The following is a 25,708-nucleotide window of genomic DNA, read 5'->3' as shown; positions in this document are numbered from 1 at the left end:
CTTCAAGCTCGAGACACTGAGATGTTTCATCTGAAATTGAGGAAGTCACCCCTTCATCTTTTTCTCTCGACTCAGAAAATACATCACCTTGATTTGTGAACCTCTTTGTCGAGTTAAGAGGGTTTAAAAGCAGTTTGTAATTCCCTGATGAAAATGTTCAGCAAGGGATCCGACTGATTTTTAGACGCTTGAATAATTCAACAGCTGTGCAGGTTGAAGGCGAGAGGAAAAACGTTAACAACAAAAGGAATATCTTATCTTAATGTGTCACCTGATATTTATAAGGAAACATCAGCCGTGAAGAAAATATATGAATAATTAATGGTAAACATCAGCCTACATTCCTGCACACCTCCCCCATCCTTCTTGTATTAACCCATCACAACTAAAATCCCACTTGTTTTTCAGTGGATGTGACTGTTAAAGGTCAGAACATCTGCAGAGATCATCACATGAATTCAAACTCATTTTGCATTTTATAGACCAGGAAGGCAACTTTCTAAAATATTCAGTTGAACAATAACATCATACATCAATGGTTTTGATATTTATCTAACAATATCACTGATACGTGTCGGCTTTAATAGATTTACATGCTAGAATTTATATTAATGTGACCTTCACAAGGACAATAACAGAGCGACTCTACATGTAAATGAATCCAATTACATATAAATATGCATTAGTTTGACAATAATGCTCCGGCTTTATATAATCTGCAACCAAGCAGCGACTATGACCTTAACATGAGGTTAAAGCAGAATTAATCCTTAGAGCTAGTCTTCCATCTATTCCACGAATTCCATTTGCTTTAAAAAATATATATATGTCAGACAAGTTATTTTTAAACATTCACATTATGTAATATCTGAATAAAATAACCTCTTTATGCAATAAAAATAATCTTAAATAATAACATTGCCTTAAATAAGTGTCTCTAAAAAAATAAAGATTAGGTAATCTTCACCACCCTATTGTATTTTATTTAAAATGTTGTTTTCAAATCATAAAATAACCTGTTTGTATTACAAATATAGGATAATATAAGGGTTTTGAATGAATTGTATTTGGGTAAATGTAGCATTTATAATAACAATGATAGCTTAGCATCGACCAACACAAGCTAACAACTTTAATAATACTTAACTTACTTGTGATCGTTTGCTCCAAAAGTTTGACAATAAAAAAGCCAAAGTAGTTTATAGCTCGAGATTACAAATATAAAGTGTTATAATACATGTCACTATTCGTGCTTGTATCGTTTAAAAGCGAATTATCCATTTAAATGTAATCTAAATTCTAGTTTGTTTGCTCGGCCACGCATGCGTAGTAGATAACATGAAAACGGGGCTGAAAAAAGCTCTTAGGAAATGTAATTTTGAATTTAATTTAATTTATGAGGATGATTTATTTGGGGAAAAATGTAATAATTTTTTGTATTTACAGTTGAGAATGAATTATCCGAGTTACCAGGAGACGGGAGCGCCATCTTCCGACGGACATACAGAAGTGCACCACTCAGGAGGAGAAGCGTGGGATCTCACTCCAGCAGCTGACACTTTCGACACAAATCTTCAGGAAGACTTTTAAACATACATGACTATGGTTCATAAAAGTGCGGACACGTGACAGTATAACAATCCTTTATTTAAACAGTGTTATACAGGGGGAGGCGTGGCAACGTGGGGGGGACACAAGACATTGAAGCTGCTGGATAGAAAGTGTGACAGTTGATAAAAGACAGAGCTGGAGCTGACGACTGTTTTTTCCTAAATGCCACTTATTTTTAAAGCAGTTGATGTAACATACAAAAATGGTGCTGGTCTCTCAAACCAAAAATGTCTTCGATATTTAAACTGTATCACAAATCCTGAGCTTTTAATATAAAAATCTTTTTTTTTTAAATGCTGTATATAAAACCATGAGAGTGATATTGTGAAGGAGTACCGAGATTCTTTTTTTTTCATTTTTGTTTTTAGGTCTGGTCAGGTTGAAGTGTTGAAGAGTTTTGTGTAAATTTAGAGAGCCAGGCAGCTCTGCAGCTCTGATAAAAACCCATCAACATAACACGGACGACACATGTATGACTGGTATTGCTGATGGTTGGATGTCGGAAAAATAAAAATGGAAAACTCACACAGTGGCTCAATTAAATTGGTCTTGAGACGAGCATCACTTTGAAGAAAGTAGTGGCATCAACATTTATATCTCAAAACAACTGTCCAATGTGGTGTTTACAGTGTTAAAATCACATGTACATTTGAGCACAGCCAGACAGAGCAGGTGTAGACCAAGCAGAACGTTACATTAATTCACAAGTTATTATTGCTGATGAACGAACCACAGTTTATGAACAGAAAAAGACATCTTGTACCTTCGGGTCGGGGGCTCAAGAGCACTTTGAAAATCCAATTTTTCACTTCCCTTTAGGCTTCAGCAGGCGCTGTGATCAAGTGCACTCATTTTCTAATAGTTTTTTCTTTCATTTTGTTATATATATCTTTTTGAATTCATGATGAAATATGAGGAAATCTCACTAGTGGTGACAGTATTTGGTCGTGTTCAAAGGGTTTTAACACAGCCAGCATCAGATGAACTAAGATCTAATCTAGACATATTGTCAGAGCAGTGTCACTCTATTTATTTTTCCAATCCACCTAGACTAGACGAGTGTGCGTAAAGACGGGCTGAAATAAATCCCAGGTTATTTGACAGGAATCGGTGAAAACGGCAACGAAGAGTCAGATGAGACGCTCTTATTAAGGTCAATTTGGTACCAGGAAGCACCATAGTCATATATTTTGTTACGTTTCAAGCGTTAAAATATATGATAAATCCTCCCAAAACGATTTATTAAAGCACTACAATGTGTGCCTCAACATCCCAAAATCCCAAAGTGTCACGGTCCTTGTTCACAGGCCTGTTGTGTTAAAGCTAAAGTCACACACCTTCGTGACTAACAAAGTCCTTTTTATATCTATTTAGTAAACATGAACTCTAACTGTATTTCCGTTAAGTCTATTTTACACCCATAACTGTGAAGGTCCTTCAAGAATATAAACAGTTATTAGAACACACATGGAATGTAGATGAATTTGTAGATCAACAACAAAAAATGATCAAAAAAAAGGTTTTGACTTCAGGAAATAAGACCCAGTTATGACATGTTAGAACTGGTTCACTTCCTTGTTTACATAAATCTGGAATTTCTCCGATAAAAAAAAAAGGCTAAAAAATACAATCTGAGATTCGTCATCTAAAAAAATGACATGTGTAGAAAAAAAAGAGTCATATTTTAGAGGGAGGGGCCTAAATGTTTGGAGTTTAAACAACTATTTGCTGTAGAAAAAGTAAGCACAGATAAAAATGATCAGTAAAAATGATAATTTTTAACCATAATTTAATTCAGTCGTGACTGGTTTTGGCTGCACCCTACGGCTAGATCTCTGCAAAAAAAAAAACAGAAGCACTGACCTCTCGTACAGACATTGATGAAGAGACGCCATCAAAAATAAAACACGCTACAAATGTTTAGACTAACAAAGTGGTTCTAATGTCCCCCCAAATCAGTGAGGTTATTCTTTTCTTGGTTTTGGAGTGAAAGGATTTTTTTTCGATATACCACAGACATGTAAGCAACACTGGACTCGGAGGAGACTTCTTCTCTGGTTCTGGGGCCTCCTCGCGAGCCAGTCTTGGGTGGGTGTCACAGGGTGGTGAAGGTCGTTTCAATGTCAATGAAGGAAACGCTCACGATCGGCCCTTCAGCTCTGGAGGTCGAGAAGAAAAGAGAAGAAAGCAGTTGGCAAGACTGAAGGAGTAAAGAATGGATCAAAATGCTCCAACGATGACTGTTCTTGAGGGGAATGAATCACGATTGGAATTTATTTTTAGGAATTTAAAATCAATTTGGTTTTAAAGCAGATGAATATTTAAGAGAAAGAAGTTTCATCAGAATATCTGCTTCACAACAGACCTGGATTAGGATTATTTCACATTTTAGTTAACTAAAAAAACCTACATTGCTTTCAACACTTTTACTCACCTAAAGAATCAAACTTTGTATAATGAAATGTGGACATTTCATTTTTTATTTATTTCCAATTAAGCTTTGCACTCCATTTAAACTTTTTAAATTGAGTATTTTCTTTTCATCTTGCCAAGTGTTTAATATAGGAAGTTATGTGTCTATAACCATGAAAATATGATAGTGTTTCTATTAAAATGTCAATATTTACACATAAATCTATGATAAACATTGAAAAAGTGTGACTGCATTATTGGCTTGAATAAAAATGTACATTATTTTATGAGCCTGTGTAGTTATACAGAATAATGAACAGTTAAATCATCAGCTTGTTTGTGATCCACTGGTTAGTAGAAAAGTAAATATTGATCCAAATGAGTACAAAGGAAACTAGAGCAACAATTAGTTATTACTGGGAAACAACTTTTGTTTAACAAATGCTGATGGGTTTTTTTTGCAATTTGAATTAAGAAAGATTGGACTTCTTAAGAAGAGAAAACAAAACCTTTTTTGTAATCCAACTTCAATTTGATTCTGATCAGCAGACAGTTTCCCCATTTTGTGTGCTTGAAAGTGGCTTTTTTTAAATGCATTTCGTGGCATACGATCGATAGATGGTACTTAGGAGCCACTTTAGCTTCTTCAAACTGTGTTGCCAGTGGTCTGGATGAATTGGTAATTTAAAAACATCAATTGGCCAAACTTTTAAACTAAAATAAAGTTGTGCAGTTTCTTGTGCACCTTCGTTCTTCTGGACACTGGACCTTCTAAACATGCATCATTCTCCTCAGTCAGTCGGTCATCTTGCTGCTCTAACTCTCAAGGTTTGTGAGAAACAAATGGTAGCAATGAAGAGGTTTCTTGGAATACCTGAGTTGGGTCAATCCTCCTCCTCGGCCAGTTCAGTTTCTTTATGAACCACCACTCTGGTGACGGACATGTCAGGATGTTGCTCTTTGGCCTCCTTAATGGCCTGGGCCAGTGCCTACAGTACCCCGGGGCACCACAGGCAACAGGAAGGGCGGGTGGGGGGGAGGTGGAGTTAAATGGGGGAAAAAAAAAAAAATCCAAATAAATAAGAAGCGTAAAGAAAATGAAATGAATGCTGGATTTACACACATTTTACAGATGACAGTTAAGATGATACGAGTTAACGTGTAAAATGGCTTCAGGTGACACATGAATGAAGGTCATCAACAAATGTGCTTCGGTGGTAAATCCAGCAATTTAAAAAAAGATGAAACATAATCAAGTACATGTATATCATAATATACATACATTTAAAACAGCTTTAAACATGCCAGGGTGAAATAATGCAAAGAAACAATAAATTAAAGACAGAATAAGCTTGAAAATTACTTTTGAAATGTGGTCAACAAAAAGCATCCAAAGGGAAAGATCGGGATGAAGGTCTGACCAACTAACTTGTTTCTTCAATCTGTGGTGAACCAGGTGAACCCTCCCTAGACCGCCCGGCTGATCAACACTGATCATAATTGTCATCATTTGAAGGACGGAGGACTGACCTGGTCGTGGTCGATGTCGCAGTCTCCGGTGATGACGATGCGTTTTTCGATCCTCGTCTCCGACAGACCGCCTTTCAATGTCTGTGAGAGACAAACATGTTGAGAGTGGAGGAGATTAAAGCAGCACATCTGCCGTCATATCAATGAAATGACTTTCCAGTTGAAAAGTTTCAATTCAAAAGGTTTTTTTCAAGCAATTTAATAAAAAAAAACAACCCAATAACTACCCAACCTAAAACTTTTTTTTTTTCTTTCTCTTTTCAGATTTTTTGTGGCTTGTTGATATTTTAATAATTACTGGCAGACAAAACGCATTCTAGTCTGACTAGATTACAATATTTTATTGTGTTCTTCTGTGCAATGAAAATAAAGAAAGTCTAAAGTCTAAAGAGTAGATTTCATGGATAAAACAGAAAGGTAGTTAAGTCAAATTATAGTATACAGAAAGTATTGTTTGCAAATATATAATAAAAACCTAGTTCTATTTCGTCCCTACTGACCGCCAGAGGCGGTGCTTCAAGCACTGAATGTATGCATCTTGCGCATGCGCAGTTCGAGTTTAATACCAACAAAGTCACCTGTGACCCCTGATGACCCGGAAGGGTATATCTTCCGGTGACATCAGAGGATCTGTTCCTTTTCATCTTCTCGCTGCGCAAGTAGCATGTCACCGAGCTAGCTCAAGGACTAGCTCTTTCGTTGCTGGTAGTCACGCGACTTCTGTCGGAGCTGCGAAACTTTCGCCCTCCAGAGACTGCAACGAACTTTTGACGCGGAGAAGTTGTAGCGGTTCGCCGTGGACACTTCCGGAGATCGTCATCGTTTGGCTGAGTACCAATTTTCTTATCATTGAATTTCAGTACAACCTGTTGTGCTCGCTTTTGGTTGTATTTTGATTTATTTCGGTGAACGGAAGCGTACTCGCTCCCTCTCCCGACATTGTACTCTATATTTATATATCATTGAATATCAGTACAACCTGTTGTACTCGCTTTGGTTGTATTTTGATTTATTTCGGTGAACGGAAGTGTACTCGCTCCCTCTCCCGACATTGTACTCTATATTTATATATCATTGAATATCAGTACAACCTGTTGTACTCGCTTTGGTTGTATTTTAATTATTTCGGTGAACGGAAGTGTACTCGCTCCCTCTCCCGACATCGTACTCTATATTTATATTCAATGAATACCAGTACAACCTGTTGTACTCACTTTGGTTGTACTTTGATTCTTGGTGACGGCAGTGTTTTCGCTCCCTCTCCCAACATTGTACACTAAATATTTATATATCATTGAATATAAGTACAACCTGTTGTACTCGCTTTTGGCTGTATTTTGATTATTTCGGTGAACGGAAGTGTACTCGCTCCCTCTCCCAACATCGTACTCTATATTTATATTCAATGAATACCAGTACAACCTGTTGTACTCACTTTGGTTGTACTTTGATTTCTTGGTGACGGCAGTGTTTTCGCTCCCTCTCCCAACATTGTACAATAAATATTTATATATCGGTACAACCTGTTGTAATCGCTTTTGGTTGTATTTTGATTTCTCTTGGTGACGGCAGTGTTTTCGCTCCCTCTCCCGACATTTATATTGCTGTTTTTTTCAGCTACTGAAGTAGATTCTTTTATACTTGTTGGTGACGACTGCGTATTCCCTTCCTCTCCCAGCATCTGTGATACTTCTATCTCATATGTGTAACACTTGTTGGTGACGACTGCGTGTTCGCTTCCTCTCCCAGCATCTGTGATACTTCTATCTCATATGTGTAACACTTGTTGGTGACGACTGCGTATTCGCTTCCTCTCCCAGCATCTGTGATATTTCTATCTCATATGTGTAACACTTGTTGGTGACGACTGCGTATTCGCTTCCTCTCCCAGCATCTGTGATACTTCTATCTCATATGTGTAACACTTGTTGGTGACGACTGCGTGTTCGCTTCCTCTCCCAGCATCTGTGATACTTCTATCTCATATGTGTAACACTTGTTGGTGACGACTGCGTATTCGCTTCCTCTCCCAGCATCTGTGATATTTCTATCTCATATGTGTAACACTTGTTGGTGACGACTGCGTATTCGCTTCCTCTCCCAGCATCTGTGATACTTCTATCTCATATGTGTAACACTTGTTGGTGACGACTGCGTATTCGCTTCCTCTCCCAGCATCTGTGATACTTTTATCTCATATGTGTAACACTTGTTGGTGACGACTGCGTGTTCGCTTCCTCTCCCAGCATCCGTGATACTACTATCTCATATGTGTAACACTTGTTGGTGACGACTGCGTGTTCGCTTCCTCTCCCAGCATCTGTGATACTTCTATCTCATATGTGTGACACTCGTTGGTGAAGGCTGTTTTCGCTCCCGCTCCCAGCGTTTGTGATAATTCTATCTCATATGTGTAACACTCGTTGGTGAAGGCTGTGTTTTCGCTCCCGCTCCCAGCGTTTGTTGTTTTTTCTCTCTGTGGCCTTTTGCTCGTTGCTAACATGCTTGGCGGCCACTCTTGCTCAGTCTGTTGGCTTCCCTGCAGCCTGAGGATGGCCATGATATGTGTCCCTCATGCCTTGGTCTCGAGCATCTGAGGGAAGGTCTGTCAGAAGATCCCTGTATGAACTGCAGCTTCATGCCCGGGGAAAGAGAGTTGGGTGATCCTGCTCCTCCTCCAGCCATCTTGGTACCGGAGGAAGATGTAATCCCCATGGCTTCAGCCACTGACTTCGCCGAATATGGAGAGGAGGTGGTGCCACGGCATGTAGCCTCCCACATCTCCGTGGCAGGTTCCCGTATTTCAGCCCACAGTTCTACTGCTGGTTCTGAAGAAGGCGCAACGGGGCTGTCATTCGTACGGCCCTGGCTCGCCTGCAGTTAGATATACCGCAGGCTCAGCCAGCTTCGGCCAGTGCTCTTCAGGCGCGGATCAGCTCCCGCCAACTTTACTGTGCCTCCATCTGACGAATATTTGAGGGAGTTGCAGAGCCTTCTCTCGTGCAACTTCAGACGGCCGGAGCCGGGCAGCCAGGCAGCATGCACCCAAGTTTGGATTGGGCCGCATACCAGCGGTTGAGCAGACAAAAGCTGCTCTCCAAAGCCTATGAGGCAGCGGCACGAATGCGACACATAGGTAACTCTATGCCCCACCTGGTGCTTGCTTTATCAGCATCCCTACAGGAGACTCCACTGGATGCTTCGTCCATAATTTGCATAGGCATGCGGGAGAACCCTCCGCAGTGTTCCAGTGGAACCGGGGGGAACTCTTTGGACCTGCCGCGCTAGAGGCACTTGAGAGAACTGTCCAAGCCAGACAAACTCAACAGGTCCACAGCCTGCTCAGCAGTTGACCAATGGGTACAACTTCAGTTCCGACGCCGGCCCCCAACCGTTGGCCTGGTCAAGATGACCATCATACGCGACCCGGCAAAGCCCGAACCCTCAACCAGGAGGTGTCCGTCCTCCTGGACAAGGGTGCAATCGAGCAGATAGATCCCCTGTTACAACCAGGAGGGGTCTACTCGACTTACTTTCTGGTAACAAGAAAGATGGCGGACTCCGTCCTATCCTCAACTCGAGGGGACTCAACAAGTTCCTGAAGGTCTTGAAATTCCACATGCTCAGCCCTGCAGAGGTTCTGCGAGCTGTTTCCAGAGAGGAGTGGCTTAGTTAAGTAGACCTGAAGGACGCTTACTTCATGTGCCCATAGCACAACACCACAGACGGTCCCTGAGGTTCGCCTTTCAGGGACGTCATTTTCAGTTCAGGGTGCTCCCGTTCGGCCTCTCCCTTCGCCGCGGGTTCCTTACCAGGGTTGTGATGGCAACCCTCTCGCCCCTGCAGTCGCAGGGCATGAAGATTCTGCCCTACCTAGACGATTGGCTTATCTGTGCTCTGTCCCGGTCTCTGGTGACCCTGGACACCACAAGCCTTCTTTCCCATGTGTCTCGACTAGCTCTCAGGGTCAACTCTTCAAGGAGTTCCCTAGTCTAGCAGAGCACATTTTTTCTCGGGATGACACTCGATACAGTCTCAACGGAAGCCTGCCCTTCACCACAGCGGGTGGACGACATCCTCCGCCTCCTTCCCTCTTCCGCAGGGGCATGTGGCTGCATTACGTGGAGTTTCTGCGACTCCTAGGCAAACTGACGGCTGCCGCCACCGTGGTCCCTTTGGGGCTGTTGTTGCTACGCCCCCTTCAGAGGTGGCTGAACAACTTTCACCTGGATGCCAGGTGGCACCGGCACAGGAGACTCAAGGTGTCACACCGTTGCCTCCTTGCCCTGGCTCCGTGGAGAGAGACCTTTCTCCTCCAAGGCGTGCAGATGGGTTCGGTTGCATTCCGTCGAGAGGCCATCACAACAGACGCCTCCCCTCAGGGTGGGGTGCAGTTTGGCAAACCATACAGCCCAGGGGCTGTGGTCTGCTCGAGATTGCTCGGAGCACATCAAATGTACTAGAGCTACGAGCTATGTATATGGCCCTGCAGTACTTTCTTCCCTTACCGAGAGGGCAACATGTGCTTGTGCGGTCATACATGTGTCGACCGTATCACATATAAACCACCAGGAGGGGCACCAGGTCTGCACAGCTGTTGCAAGCATCCCGGGACCTCCTACTGTGGGCGGCTCCACGCCTGGCCAGCCTGAGAGCAATGTTTTTGCCCGGGGACCAGAGTCAGGTCGCAGACCCGCTCTCCCGAGGCAAGCCTCCATTGGAGTGGCGGCTTCATCCAGGGGTGGTGCTCAATATCTGGGACATCTTCGGCAGAGCACAGGTAGATCTGTTTGCCACAGAGCAGTCGACCCATTGCCCCCTCTGGTTCTCCCTGAAAGAGGAAAGCAGTCCTCTGAGCCAGGATGCTCTTGCGCACGACTGGCCAGAAGGTCTCCTCTATGCTTTCCCTACAATCCCTCTGATATTCTTAACACTACAGGGGGTCCTCCATCAGGGTCACAGGCTGCTGTTGGTAGCCCCCTTCTGGCCAGGGAGAACATGGTTTCCACTGCTGCGCAGGCTCTGCCAGCTCACCATGGCGCCTCCCCGACAGGAAGGATCTCCTGTCTCAGCTAGAGGGCCAGATTTGGCGTCCCGACCCTCTTCACCTGCAACCTGGGTCTGGCCGCTGCAGGGCCCAACCCGCTTCTGACGCAGTGTTCAGATGCTGTCTGCGACACTATACTAAACGCCAGGGCGCCTTCTACACGGCTGCAGTATTCAAATAGATGGCAACTGTTAGCTGCATGGTGTTCAGACAGGGGTGAGGACCCTGTGCACTGTTCAGCCCCAAAGATTCTGGAGTTCCTCCAGTCACTATTGGACAGTGGCCGGTCTCCTGCTACACTGAGAGTATACGCGGCAGCCATTTCCTCTCGACATGTTCGGGTAGATGATAACACAGTGGGGTCCCACAGACTAGTGTCCCCCTTTCTAAAGGGCGCGTGGCGATTACGCCCCCCACGCACACAGCGTGCCCCAGCAGGGGATTTGCACCTGGTGCTCGACGCTTTGTGTCTGCCTCCCTTTGAACCCCTGGCTCAGGCAGAGCTGAAGTGGGTTTCTGCTAAGACTGCTTTTCTCCTTGCCATTGCTTCAGTGAAGCGTATTGGGGAACTACATGCCCTGTCTGTGAGTGAGTCATGTCTGCGGTGGAGCTCAGACTGCTCAGGGGTTACCCTCTGGCCAAATATGGCTTTTCTCCCAAAGGTTCGGTCATTATCAAACCTCAACCGTCCCATTCAAGTGGCACAACTTATTCCCCCGGAAGGGGAAGACGCGTTTGGACTGCTGTGCCCTGTGCGGGCTCTAAGAACCTATGTAGCTGCAACCGCAAGTATAAGACGGTCGGACCAGCTCTTCATTTGCTATGGTGGCCCTAGGAAAGGCTGTGCTCTTTCCAAACAGCGACTGTCTCACTGGATCGTGGATGTGTTTACCCACGCATATAAAGGAAGTGGTCACCCCCTGCCATTCGGGGTGAGGTGCCACTCTCCCAGAGCGATGTCTATGTCATGGGCAGCCCTACGCGGGGTACCCCTAGGGGACATCCGTGAGGCAGCATCATGGGCCTCACCAAGCACTTTTTTCAGGTTCTATCGGGTGAACGTCGCCACTCCTCATCCATGAGGTGTGGTCCGGTTGCCCGACTCTGTTGCTTCCCCTCAATGAGGTGTATGTACTAGGATTCTTTGTGACCTTGTTGTTATGGGTCATCCAGTGCTTGAAGCACCGCCTCTGGCGGTCAGTAGGGACGAAATAGAACGAAAGTTACATATGTAACTACGGTTCTATGAGTCCCGGATGACCGCCAGAGCGTTCTGTCACTCAGAATCCTTGTGATTTCGCGAGAAGATTCTGCAGGAACAGATCCTCTGATGTCACCGGAAGATATACCCTTCCGGGTCATCAGGGGTCACAGGTGACTTTGTTGGTATTAAACTCGAACTGCGCATGCGCAAGATGCATACATTCAGTGCTTGAAGCACCGCCTCTGGCGGTCATCCGGGACTCATAGAACCGTAGTTACATATGTAACTTTCGTTTTAAATGTTGATGTCAGATGAATCTAGAGAAGATATTCTTTGAAATGAGGTGATGATAAAAGCCCAAAAACTTAATATCTGTGAGTTGTAACCCAGTCATAAAAAAAAAAAAAGACAAACAACCACAACAGTGTGAGCTTGGTTACCTTGGTGATGTGCGTGGTCGTGGTGGTGCACAGAGACTCTGAGGTGATTGTCTGCGCAGTCATCAGAACTCCTGGTTCGCCTTCATTTCCACCGTCCAGCTGAAGACAGCAAAAGAAAATGAATGCATTTCCTTTGATTAGTAATTAATCAGATTTAAAAAAAACGTGTGCTTTTATCTGCTCCCAGACAAACTAAAAGAGTAACACTGCCCAAATAAAAGCAACTCAAATAAGATTCAAGTCATTCACGAAACACATCTTTGGAGTTTTCATGCCGAAAAGAAAGTGCACCTGTGCTGCTTCGTATGTGATGGTCTTGGTCTCCGTGTGTACGATGGGCACTTCTTTTGTCGCTATCTCAGTTTTCTGCGCCGCAAACGTGTCTGATATAGTCACCATTTCTGTCTTTACCACGGGCGGCTGGGAGGGGGAGAGAGAGCGAGAGAGAGAGGGAAGTGAAGGGGGAGAAAAGAGTGTTAATTTATTAAACTGGAGCAGGTTAGGAAATCAGAAATATGTGGAAAACACCGTCAGTGGAAATGCATTATGATAAAAATATTGTGGATGGTTTGACACTGAAATTATATTTTTAAATAATATTTTCTTGAAAATAAAATAAACATCCATTTCAAACAACAACAATAAAGACAGATATATAGAAATCATCCAAAGTACAGTGAAGGCGTATTAGGGCCAGTGAAGACATTGAAGCATTATTAGAAAGAAGTTATGTGTTGAAATGAAACATAATTTAAATAAAATGCACTTCATTATTTGTCACACCAACTAATGGCAGCATGAGAAATCAGCCAGACTGGATAAATATTGAGCAGATGCACAAAGAAACTGTTCAATTGACATTTTAAGCAATTTCCTAAAAAACAAAAACAAAAAACAGAATCAAGGTCCTAATTTAAACTAAATAAACTATATATTGTTTTTATAATAATTAAAAAAGAGGCTGAATTCTTGATAACATTTCAAGGTTAAAAGCATTAAAGTTTTTTCCCCCAAATAAATAAGATATTATTGAATCATGTAATAATTAATTATTTATCAAATACAACTACTCCTACCATTACAATTATACATCTTTTTAAATGTTAAAACATCTTAAAAATGTGCATGCATTTCCTTCTTTTTACTGTATACATTTAAGAATACATAGGGTGTTCCAAAGAAGTAAATCATTTCACTACATGATCATCTTAAAACCATTTGTTTTCTCCTTTGGCTCACAAATAATATTTTGGAAGTTTGTGCTTTCAGAAATAGATGCTCCACAAACAAAACAATCACACATTTAAATATATACATTATACATTTGTTGTGTATAAATAAATAAATAATAAATAAATAAAATGATAAAATGAATGAATAAAATGGAAACATTGCGTGTCTAAAATAAATCCTATTAAGTACAATTAATCCTGACCATGTAGTCACGCTGATGTAGACAATTATTTTATGTTATCTGGTTTAAGACCAGTTTTGTTGAGTCGTCACACTGCGGCTTAGTGCAAACTTGTCAACAGTGGATGAATCAAACACAAGAAGTGTACATCAACAAAAACAAAAAGGATGTTGTGCATTATTGCTGTGATAAATGAGCTTTTCTTCCGCTTTCAGTCCCTAATACGCCGACGCACGACATCACCACAGAAACACGACGACAGGCAAATGCAAAAGCTTGCGAGTGCAACACAAACTCCCTTTGGCGTCGACATGCAAACGCACACATCAGCACGACACAAACATGCACGACACGTCAACCACGAGCCACGGGCGGTGCAGACCAGCAGAACAAGCCCTGAATGGAAGTGGAAGAAACATGCAAAGAAGCTGGAAACACAGTGGTGGGCAACGAGGAGTTTCCTGCAACATCGGTGGCAACACGTGGAGCACGAACACCAGGTGACACGACATGCAAGGAGCGTCTAACAGTGAGCATGCACGTCTGGATCTATGCCCCATTTACGTCACAACACACCAGCAGCGATTTGAATGTGACGCGTATAAATAGATCAAATGGAGAAGATCCGGCAAGAGCAGCACCAAAGCTAGGAAACTAGAGCCAGAAGGACTTTGAAGGGAGAGACGGGGTTTTCTACGGCTCGCAGCAGGGGCGGTGAAACCCCAGGGAAGCTCCGCGGGCGTCAAACTTTACCTCAGAGCAACAAATAACGTGCGGACGCGCTTCCACTGACGCGTCGCCGTTCACTTTGGGTTCGTCCACAACTTCTGCCGGAGCAGAATCCTCTTGCAGTCCATTTGAGGTTTCTTTCATCTGGTCTGTGCTTTCTTCAGTGGCATCATCCGCCTCTTTCTTCACCTCTTCTGATCCGGGCTGCTCTTCGTTTTCATCACCCACTTCACCAGAGTCTGGATTATCCGTCCCCGTTGCCGCCTCTTTCGTCGTCTCCTCTTCTTCTTCCTCGGGGATCTTGGTATGAGAGATGGACACGGGCACGTTGGGGTGATACTCGGCCTCTTCTTCGCTCTCGCTGTCGGAGGAAACGCTCCCGTGCTTCACCGCCTCAACCTCCACTTCCTTTTGTGCGGGTTTGGTGGCTTTGGAAACCTCTTGGATGACAACCGTCTCTTCAATTTCAACCTCGGTGGTCTATAAACACGCACACAGACAGACACACACACACATGCATGTACACAACACAGTGCACAAACACAAATGAGGTGCACACACATACACAACGTGTAGGGATGAAAAAAAAAACAAAATGCAAAAATTAAGGCAAAAATAAAAGGCAAATCATTAAAAGATGTGAAGAACGAGACAGTCACAGATGGTCACTGCAGGAGGAAACATGAGTGGAGGATGAAAGGTTACACAGAGGTTAGAAGCACCTTGACAGGCTCTTTGGTGTCAGTGACGGTGTTATCAGCTGCAGCAGCTTCCTGTTCAGGCACCTGAGTGACACAAAGGTTACCGCAACAGGAGTGAGTCAGAGGTCAGAGGTCATTTTCTTTGGTGACCACAGATAAAAACCATAGCATTTCAGTTAGTGTGTTTTTTTCTGTCCCACCGTGGCTGGACATCCACAACTTGATTGATGCTGTCAAAGTAATAGTTTAACAACTCAAAGTTTTAGAATATTATAATTATTTTAGAGGTTTTGTCAGCTTTTTTAATCTTCCTGAATGAAGAAATCAAATCGAAAAACATAGTTTTTTATATCATATTTACATTATTTCAAAATTACATGATTTACATTTGAATATAATGTATAAAAATGTTATTTATATCATGCCATGGCATAATTATACTTTTTTAATATACTTTATGGATGCACTAAAAGTTTTTTTTCTTATTTATTTTCTTGTACCTTAAGTATCTTTATAAATTGCGCAATCATATCAAGGTTCTTTCTTTTGGCTTTACAGCCCCTGACACATCAATTACAATATACAGGCCTTGTGTAAAATTAACAGCCAACGCCCCAAAATGTATAGTATATAGTATAAGTTATTTGTATATAAATTAACAAGTATATTTGGGTTTAAAAAACATTTATACTATGAACAAGATCAACTAACCAACTCCATGGGACTCATATAGAAAGAGACTCATGTATATAGTAAATAAATACTTCTAATTAAGCATTACCTTTAAAAATACCTCTTTGTACACATAAAATCATGCAATATGACTAAAAGACATTCAAAAAAATAGTTAGACTTTTGGTCTTACAGTGAAGTAACAATTTTTCCATTCAAAGAAAGCACTCAAATGGAACAAATCACTGGTTACCTCGCTTGAATTGAATGTCAAATAAAAGGACAGATTTGTGTTTAAAGGGGGATGTTTTATATTTATAGATATTTTTTCTTCTTCTGTGTCCGTTTTCTTCACCAGAGCATGTGGCGTAAATGGAGGGTTTTGATTATAAAGATAATTTGATGATCTCTTCACAAAGGTTGAGGCGTTCTGACCACTTTATATTCACATACAATAATAATAATAATTAGAATAATAATATTAGACGTGAAAGAGAGCAGGAAGAACCCCTCAAATAAAGCAGCATCAGTAGCAGACCGATGGTGTCACTCATGCCTAACACATACCACTTGATGCTGCTGACCACGTGTGGCCGTGGCGGGGGAGGAGGTGAGACGGTTCTCCCACTGGTTGGGTTGAGGAGGAGAGGGAGGCGGAGCTTCCATAAAGGAGCGCTTTAGTTCGCTAATGCTAGCTTGATGTTTCAGGACCCCATCTTGGGTCTTATCATGGTCCTGATGGGGAAGGGAAGGAGGGAGAAACGGGGGAGGTAAAGGAGAAGGAACATGGTATAAGTATGGATGAATAAAGAAGAGAGGAGGGGGGGATTAGGATAGAGGGCAACAACAAATGTGTAGGTTTGGAGAGAAAAGGTACAAAAGTCTGTCATTTAGGATGTCAAGATGGAAGCCATGTCTCAGTGCAGCCTTGTGTAGATTTAAACATGATGTTAATATCAAGAGTGTGTGTGTGTGTAATGAAGTGTGTGTGTGTGTGTGATGAAGTGTGTGTAGAAACAGGCCACCATGATAAACGGCGCTTCCATCTTGACGACTACAATCGCACCAAAAACAGCAGGCGGACTTTAGAACCTGGAGCTGATAGTGGACGATCACTGAGTCGTGAACTCATGGACTTATTTGAGAACATTTATTCAAACTTAAAACTAAATACGCTGAGGCATTTTGCATTCTCAAAAAAAGAGGGGGGGAAAAAAAAAAATGGTATCCAGTAGTTAAGTTATGAAAATGAATTGTCAAGTAACAAAATCCCCAACGACCAAAAAAAAGTTTACTTTAGTTCTGTTAGTAATGAAAATTGTTAAAATACTTAAATGATCATTGCAACTATTTTTCCCCTCAACAAATACTTTTAAATTAATTTTAAAAAAGAAAAAAAAGGGAATGCAACATGCCTCAAAAACTATTTACTTTTGATAGTACACTATTTTTCACTACCAGCCCCAGAACACACAGTTGTCTTAGTTTTGTTACCAAATCATCACAGGCGAGAAACACCGGGACACAAGATCAAAGCTCCTTTGCTAATTTAGCTGATGTTAGTTGGGGAGGGTTAGCATCCTGACCAACATCTAAAAGTTGAGCCATACATAGACCTGAACAATAGATACAACAACATGCACAGAGTAAACAGCCACACACCTTTGATTTGAATCACAGAGCAGCCATTTTGAACTTGACAACACATTGTTAGTGATGCAAACATGGAGAAATGATTGCATATATATCCATCCATCTAGAACAGGGTTTTCCTTTTTAATTTACCACATTGTGCAGCAAATATAGGTTCTATGACAATATCAGAAAAGCCAGAGACAGACATGTGAAATATTTCCTTCAAAATAATGAAGTAAAAACAACACCTGAGTGCTAATATATAGCATCTTTCTTTTATTAGCATTAATATGAGATACAAATGGTACCATGCTGTATTTTAGATAAACATTAATATGAATTTAAAATCGGTATGAATAAAAAATGAATCATTAGCAAGTATTGTTGTATTAAGAGGCATGATTTAGTTCATCTTATTTTATTTAGAAAACGCATGCTCCTTCCCAGGTGCAACACTAATAGACTCAGGGACTTATTCATTCCTTGTGCTATTAGAAACTTTATTCTACTATTACAACCCATTTAACTTAGTGAAAAAAGTACCTAGCAGTGTAGCTGAAACCAACCAAGGTAAACATAAATGTAGATTTATTGAATAATGCCAATTTGTTAATGAAAAAATGAGAATTATTTTTAATTTGCAAATTAAAAACTATACTTAAACGCATCATTGTTTAACAAAAACGAGACACGTAATCATTAATCTTGGTACATGCTTGTTTCACTGTGACATCCATAGCCAGTCCTACATTATCAGACGTATAAACACTCGCCTCGTGTTAGTGCAACTAAATGAAGTGATACCTAGTTTTGTTCAATGAAGATAAGTTTTATTTTGTAAAACACATTTACTCTTGTTTTCAATCAGTCAACAAAATGGTTTACTTAATAAAAGTTTTTGTGGGTCTTGACTTGTTTTTCTAGTATGACCAACACTTATTGTGGATAATAACCTATCGTTGTAATTGACAATTGAACCTAATGAAATTAAACAATTACTTAAAATGTTGATTTTTTAAAAAAAATAATATTGGATATAGCGAGTTATGACTAAATTGTTTCTGCTCAAAATGGCTGCTTCATGACAAGGGATGAGTAACATTGACAAAATTTCTTTCCAAATACATTTCGACCAATCATCAGACGACAACAAGTGCAGGCACGACATGCACACACACACAAACTGTAACGACACACATGCGTGCAGAGCCTGAGAGTGCGAGAGGGCAGCAGTCGCGTACTGTTCAGTACACAGAACGTTCTGATGGCGTCAGAGTTCACCAGGAAAAAAAAAAAAGTGAAATTGTTCAACTCAGCCATCAGATGATGCCAGTACCAACCTCCAACATTAAATTACTGTGCCTCACATAAATATTCTCCGCCTGCACTCTCAGTGGGCTCTGGAAGGCAGACACACAGCACAACATGGAGTGATAAATAATGAACATGATGCTTTTAGACCAACCAAAAAAAACAATACATAAATAAAAATACAACATTAATATCATGCGGTGATGAAAACGTCTCACTCTTCACTCAATAATTCAGCATCAGCACTTGAGCTTTTGAAATAATATCAGAAAGAAACCAAACCACCAGTGGGACATTTTGAGGTGACGGTGCCTTCGGTAGAATCAGTTTTGCTTTAATGCTTCACCCTTTATAATCGATTTGATGTTTTTTATGAAAGAAAAGTTTGATTCTTCATCTCGTCAAGGCGACATCACTTCAAAAATAAACAGACCAAAGCACAGAATAGTAATAACGGTGTGTAAACCTGGCAGAGGGATGGCTCACTGGGTCCAAGTGACTGTTGGGGGGGGGAGGGGGAGATCAAGGGGGTCAGGGAGAGAGTAAGGGAAGGTTAGGACCACGTCACATCTCCTCCCTTAAAACCTCCGCAGCTTCACACTACCTCGTCACGAGGCAATGATCGAAACAAAGCATGCTGGGTAAAGACTGACCCAACAGACCTGGCTGGGCGCGGCTTCCACACGATCCGACTTCTCAACCTTCAGTATATGTGGTCATGGTGATGATGATGATGGTGATGATAATGATGATGATGATGAATGATAAACACATGGAGTTCATGGGTTGTAAAGTAAAAAAAAACGAGTATGAATGAAATAAGCCACTTTCTTCCCCTATAGTGTTGGTCACATGACCACAAGCAGGACGTGCGAGGCCCAAATAAAGGTGCAAAAGGGGCGAAATAAAACGCATGAAAAAGGACAATAAAACAGTTCAAATAAATGAGCCACTTTTTCAAACATGTTAAATGCATTTTTTCGGCACATTTAGATTTTGGAAAAGTGACCGCTCACGTCACGTAACGGCCAACTATCATGTGGTCAATCATTACAACATAGACATTTGATAATGTCACCATTATTACATAAGAACCTTAAACGTTAAACCTTTCAAAAGTTATTAACACTCCGCTGTAATTAATAAATAAATATCTCTATGAATCTAAGCAGTTTTGATCTACTTATTATTTCACACAAGGTGATATAATTTACTTTAGTCTTCTTTTAAGTGCATTCTAGAAGCAATTACTTCTAGAAATATATATGTTTTTTGTGCAATATTTCAAAAATAACTTAAACTGAGTGATATATTAGAATAGCTTTAAAGCTATAATAACATTTTTTCTTAATCCTATGGATTTAATACTTTGATTCATGGTTATATTATTTAAAATGTACATAAAGCTTTGCAGACTAAGCATTTAATAAAAGACATTGCACACATGAATGATGGTGCTTCATAAAAGGAACCCATACATAAATATCGTTATTTACAATACATTTAAAATATTCATTTGTTTTTGTGAAAACATTTACCTGAGTTTCATCTTCAGGACTGATTTATAAGTAGCACTGAACTACATAATTCTAAGTTTCAAAGAAAACAAATCCAAGCTTTTTTCCCTAGTTTAAAATCTACTAAGTAAGTAAGTAATTTGCATTGATTAAAGGTTATAAATAAAATAAAAGTTCATTAACTTGATTATGGCTTCATTTGTTTTTTGAAAAACATAATTTTTTATATTTTATTTCCAATAACCATCCGTTTAAAAGATAATTTAAAAGGTATTTACAAGTAAAGTTACAACCCTTCCCACACCACTGGGGGGCGCTATAGTTCAGCGTCAATCCTTCCAGTAACCATTACTAGAATCAAGAATTTATGAAGAGCGATGAAGGCATTTCTTTCATTTGAGAAAAATATGATCTTAAATTAACCCTTCAATGCACTTTTTATTGGACTCATACACTTTGTATTGATGCTATTATTTAACATATTTACATTCACCTCCTTAATAAATTCTATATTTAGCCAAAGATAAGCTTGAGTGTTTTTCAGAAGCGAAACCTTGAATGCATCTCATCTGGTTAAAGACGCTATGTTATGATGCTATAAAATAAATAAGCCAAATAAGGATAATTTCTGAATAAAACAAGGGACGGCATCACCCCTTAAAGTACCCATGAGCAACGCATCATATAGAAATGTGTGCCCGCTGTATTATTTAATTACATTTCACTCTATAAACACACAATAGAGTTGGCAAAGTGAGCAACGAAAGACAAGAAACAGCAACTGAAAACAAAGATAAATAAAAGGGTTTTAAGCCGCAGGGTCACACATCTCTTGCGTCCGAGTGCCACTTATGTGCCTGTTGTGAGTGTGTGTCTTAGCTAAGTTAAAGCCTTCCATGTCTAAGTCGGAGGCAGGAGACTCATCGCTTTGTCTCTGGAACGTGGGCAAAAGCGCCTTTCGCTGTCGGGTGACCAGGTTCTCGAGGTAGAACAGGGTCAGGCCGAGGGGTGCGGCTAGAATCAGGGCGACGATGAGCGACTGGCTAGCTGTTAGCATCACGAGCAGGAGGAAGACGACCACTAGGCACGGCAGGAACCACGGGGAAGGGTTGAGGAGATGGCGTTTGAAGGACGTGGTTACGTTTCCTCCGGCGGAGGGCGGGAGGGGAGCGATGGAGAAGGGCAGAGGGGATATGGAGAGCAAGGAAAGAAAAGGGGCGTCAACAGGAGAAAGAGAAGAATAAGAAAGAAAGTAAAGTCGCTGCAAAACCGGCGGAGGAACGACGCTGTTTAATTTGCTTCGGAAGTACGCGTTTGAAACCGAAATAACCTGATTTAACGTCAGCGCTGACCTGCGATACAATCGGGACATGCTGCTGAAATCCTTAAAATTATGTGCCGATTCAAACATCAGGTCGATCGCGGTCAAGTGTAGATCTACCAGATTCTTTTTCAGTCCCCCGAAATGTTTAACGGCGTCAAACATGTGCGCCTTCATCCCCAGCGTGGAGAGGAAACAAAGAATAAAAGATAAATAATGGACCACGCCCCTTAAGGAGGATGGAGTCCACCGGTTGGTGGGGGAAGCTACGGCTTGGGTTTCAGCGTCGTGGTGGTCTTCCTCCAGTCCCAAAATCTCACAATTTTGAGCTGGAGGAGGGGAGATGACAGACGCCTCGGGTGACACGTGATCGGCCGGCGGCGGCGGCGGCTGCTCGGCGAGCGGGAGGAGGGGGCTGACGGGGCGCGAGAGGGTGGAGTCGCGCGTGAAGTCGTCGTCCTCGGAGATGTCGGACAGGCCGCGGTCGAACTCGGAGATGGAGTCGAGCGACGGCGGCAGCGAGGAGAGCGACGACAGTGACGAGAAGGACAACGGAAACATGAAGATGGACTGAGGTGAGATGGGAGGACGGGCCGTGTGAAACGTTAGGAACCGATAGGACGGTCGAGGGCAGCGTCCAGAGAAATCATAGGAAAAACAAAGATCATGCCAGTGGGGAGTGATTAAGGCAATGAGGGAGCGTGTGAAGGGGAAAAGAGAGAAGGAAAAGACACATTAGTGAGCAAATCACTATATCACAACTGGTTAAGAGTGAGTTCAGCAGGGGGTTGGGGGGGGCAGAGTGCACACACGGATGTGTCAAACATGTATTCAAGACAGAGGTCAGCTCCAGGGTGCCGGGGTCGTAGGGAAAGGGAGGGTCGAGTGATTACAAAGAACCAAGAGGCATGCAAACCTAGACTGGTGTGATGCATTGTAACCCAAAAAACACTGGAGTGAAACAATATACATCACTTTTTTTTAAAGCATTAGAACACTGGAACATTCCCTCCATGATAACATGTATTTTTTGCTATCATTTTTAAAGCTTATTCGCCAGAATTCTATCCCAATAGTCACCATCTTTGGATTTCCTGATCAGGTTTTCATCACAACACCTCTTAAATCACACATTTTGCCCACAAGGTCTCAGTTTTTACACAATAATATTCAACAAAATATTGGTTAAAATAATTTACTCCTACAAAATAGGACATATGATATCGATCCATTAAAGCAGATGACAAACTCATTTTAAAACTTTGTATAAACCAGTTTCATGTTGTGAAAAGTTATTTAAACACATCAAAATTGTACCTTAGAGTCAGAATGAAGGTCGCGTCCGTTTTCAGTGGCATCACTAGCCTCTGTGATGCTAATCATTGGGGCTAAAAAGAGGAGAAAATACAGTCAGGAAAACGCAAAAAATAAAAATAAAAGGTTAATCTGCCTCAATGAGGTCGGACATTCAGGGTGCAATGTTCAAATTAATCCAGCAGGTGTCAATGCTTTATTAAACTGGTGCTGTGTGTGACACACTGAGGGCGAAAGGGAACAAAAAGGCTAAAGGAGGTTTTGCAAAATGGAATTTAATAGCTAATCGACTTAAAAAATGGATAATCTAATGGCAGAGTTGATTTTATGCATAGTTAAAAAGCAATTATAAAAGAAAATATTGGGAAGACCTCAACAGTTGATGAACATTTGCATGTTTTTTATTTTGAACGACTCAAATTATACTTTTTTCTAGGTTGGATGAATTAAATTATAGAATAAAACCCTTACAATTGAGCAGGGGGAAGGTTTGGACCCTTTTTTAAATCTATATTTTACTCCCAAATGAAAGGAAACGTCTGCAGTCATTTCCTGCGTCTGGTCACAAACACAAGCTCCACCAACTACCCATGTGTGTGTTTGTGTGTGTTTACCTCCGTCAAGACTGCGGCTGATGCGCTTGGATGACGTGCGCTCGAAGTTGGGAGCAGGTCGATCTATGAGTGAACTGGCCATGCGAGTTTGTGCCTGGGTTCGTCCGCTGTAACGGAACTTGGAGCCCAGAGTCAAGAAGCGGGCCTTGGTTGGAGGCTCCGGGGCATTTAACCTGAAACGGCAAAAATGTAATTGAAAATAAAAAATATGTTTGCTGCTGAAATACGTTTTTGAAAATGTTTGCACGCATCAGAATCCTCAACAGGATATTAAAGTTTTTTAGTTGTACGCAAACAAATATAAACACACTATTCTCATTCCTGGTGCATTTGTGTGTGACTGAAGCGTTTCACACAGTGACGTCGTCTCAAATGTCTTTCTCTGCAGAACAATGCATTTAATTCAGCGATCACACAATAGAGGAGATTTATTACACACCACTCCTGTGTTTTCTTACCTGAAGAAACTGTGATTCTCCACACAGACCTTCCACAGCCTTTTGGCAGAGCGATGATTCTGGAGTTTGAATCCAACAGTGCTCTCAAACTGTTCCGTCTGTTGGATGATGACAAAAGCAGATGAATATGAAACAGTATTTTTTACTTCAACATCCAGTAGCTAACCTAAACCAGGAGTCGATGGTTCAATATCCTAAGGGAATATTGTAAGATTTGGAAAACCAAACCAGAGATGGTGAAGAAAAAGTATTAATGTGTGGATAAATGATATAAATCCTGCAATTAAAAATGCTATTACTAGTTTTTTGAATGTGTATTATTTTATACACATTTTTTTATATTCATAATAAAAACAATAAAAGAACTATGGACAACAAAAAAATGTCCATAGATGTTTTTATTCTCATTTAATTAGAAAACTAAAAAGAAAAGTAATCAAATTCCTAAAAAGTTGGTTGATTGTTATAAGTTAACCAGTAACTAATATATATTATTTTTCAGTTAGACAGGAGAAACATGTCTTTATGATCAGTTTTTGATACTAAATTAATTAATAATTGTTTTCATGTATAAAATTAAAAATTAATAATAATATCCTGAAAGGAAAATTCTATGGCCAGGTTTGAAAGTTGTAATTATGCTGGTTCTGTACCTCTCCTGGCCTGATCTTAATGTAAAAGTTGTTCCTCTTGTAGGAGATCTTGAGTATCTTGGGCCAGGCGAAACGATTGATCCGGAGTCTATCTTTGTAGACCAAGAGACCGTTGGCGCACACGCCGAGCATGATGTCGACACCCTCCGAATCCTGAGTGTGAAAGAGAGTCGCTTGTTAACAAATAAAACCATAAAACTTCAAATCATAGTACGAAGTACAGTATGTCGCCGCCTGCTTAACGTCAAACCCTGACACAAATACAGGCGCTAACCTGGTTAGCCGGCAGACTAGCGTACGCCAAAGCTTTTAAGTCCAAGGCCATCTGGTAATGGTCAGAGGGATATTGATCACAGTAATGAATTAACACAGGAAAAATCTGTTGGGCTAATGGACGATACAATATGTTGATAATGGAGCGTTTGACTGGGACACACGCATCACATGAACTTCTCATGCCGTCAGCAGCTCATCGATTTCCTCGAGAGGATGGAAAATGGAAAATAAATATACTGTGTTGTATCCGACTCACTTTATTTGAGTTTATTTTGGTTTCTCAATTGTGTTTCCTCCTGCTTTGATACGAGCAGAAACCCCCCTCTCTCACGCTTATCTTATTTCTGTCCTTCCATTTTTGTGGTTCTTCCAAATGTCCTCCGTCTCACATCCTTTCCATCTATTTTAAGACGCTCGTGCATATTTCTCCCCGCTGCCTGGACCAAGGACACGAAGACTCTGAGACAAACAAGGATACGAATGCGACTGGCCGATGACCCGTCATCCCAGCGAGCCACCGGGCCGTTCCCGCGGCAACGGCCCTGCTGAGTGTTTGTACAGCTGACACACATTCGCGCAGACACATGGAGACAAACATGCAGGACATATTGACAAAGAGAGGATGTCTTGTCGTGTACCTTGGCGTGGTGCAGGTCAACCCCGTACATGGACAGTTTTTTGGCATTTTCGAGAAACTGTGTGTCGGCTTGCGCCGGCGTCAACCCTCTGAAATTAGAAAATAAAGGTATTAAAAACATTTAAAACATGCCATTGATGATCCACATTGAGATATTTGTACGAGTATTTTTACTTTTATGTGACCATGGATGTCATATACGAATCAAATTC

The 25,708-nt window shown here is 41.3% G+C and overlaps 1 protein-coding gene across 11 annotated transcripts in view; it reads right to left on the bottom strand.

Moving 5' to 3' along the window:
* Positions 1-1,626: 1,626 nt before the first annotated feature.
* epb41l2 (erythrocyte membrane protein band 4.1-like 2) overlaps positions 1,627-25,708 on the bottom strand; it is a 53,651-nt gene continuing 29,569 nt past the window's right edge. For 2 of the 11 annotated variants that reach the window (XM_087812807.1, XM_087812808.1), the window contains exons 10-23: positions 25,498-25,585; positions 24,584-24,736; positions 23,931-24,028; positions 23,473-23,645; positions 22,862-22,932; positions 18,736-18,795; positions 16,328-16,495; positions 15,110-15,172; positions 14,412-14,867; positions 12,536-12,664; positions 12,245-12,343; positions 5,554-5,634; positions 4,898-5,012; positions 1,627-3,770 (exon numbers count right to left, since the gene is read on the bottom strand). In XM_087812807.1, the coding sequence (XP_087668933.1) occupies positions 4,908-5,012; positions 5,554-5,634; positions 12,245-12,343; positions 12,536-12,664; positions 14,412-14,867; positions 15,110-15,172; positions 16,328-16,495; positions 18,736-18,795; positions 22,862-22,932; positions 23,473-23,645; positions 23,931-24,028; positions 24,584-24,736; positions 25,498-25,585 (1,744 nt within the window). In that variant the 3' untranslated portion in view covers positions 1,627-3,770; positions 4,898-4,907. Of the gene's footprint in view, positions 3,771-4,897; positions 5,013-5,553; positions 5,635-12,244; positions 12,344-12,535; positions 12,665-14,411; positions 14,868-15,109; positions 15,173-16,327; positions 16,496-18,735; positions 18,796-19,172; positions 19,206-19,279; positions 22,115-22,861; positions 22,933-23,472; positions 23,646-23,930; positions 24,029-24,583; positions 24,737-25,497; positions 25,586-25,708 lie in introns of those variants that run through there. The other 9 variants (XM_087812810.1, XM_087812809.1, XM_087812813.1 and 6 more) reach the window with 9 other exon arrangements.

Source organism: Callionymus lyra, chromosome 17 (genome assembly GCF_982586985.1).
Source record: "Callionymus lyra chromosome 17, fCalLyr1.hap1.1, whole genome shotgun sequence".
Lineage (NCBI taxonomy): Eukaryota > Metazoa > Chordata > Actinopteri > Syngnathiformes > Callionymidae > Callionymus > Callionymus lyra.
Note: the sequence above shows the minus strand (reverse complement) of the source record. Positions and strands in the feature narration are given on the sequence as shown.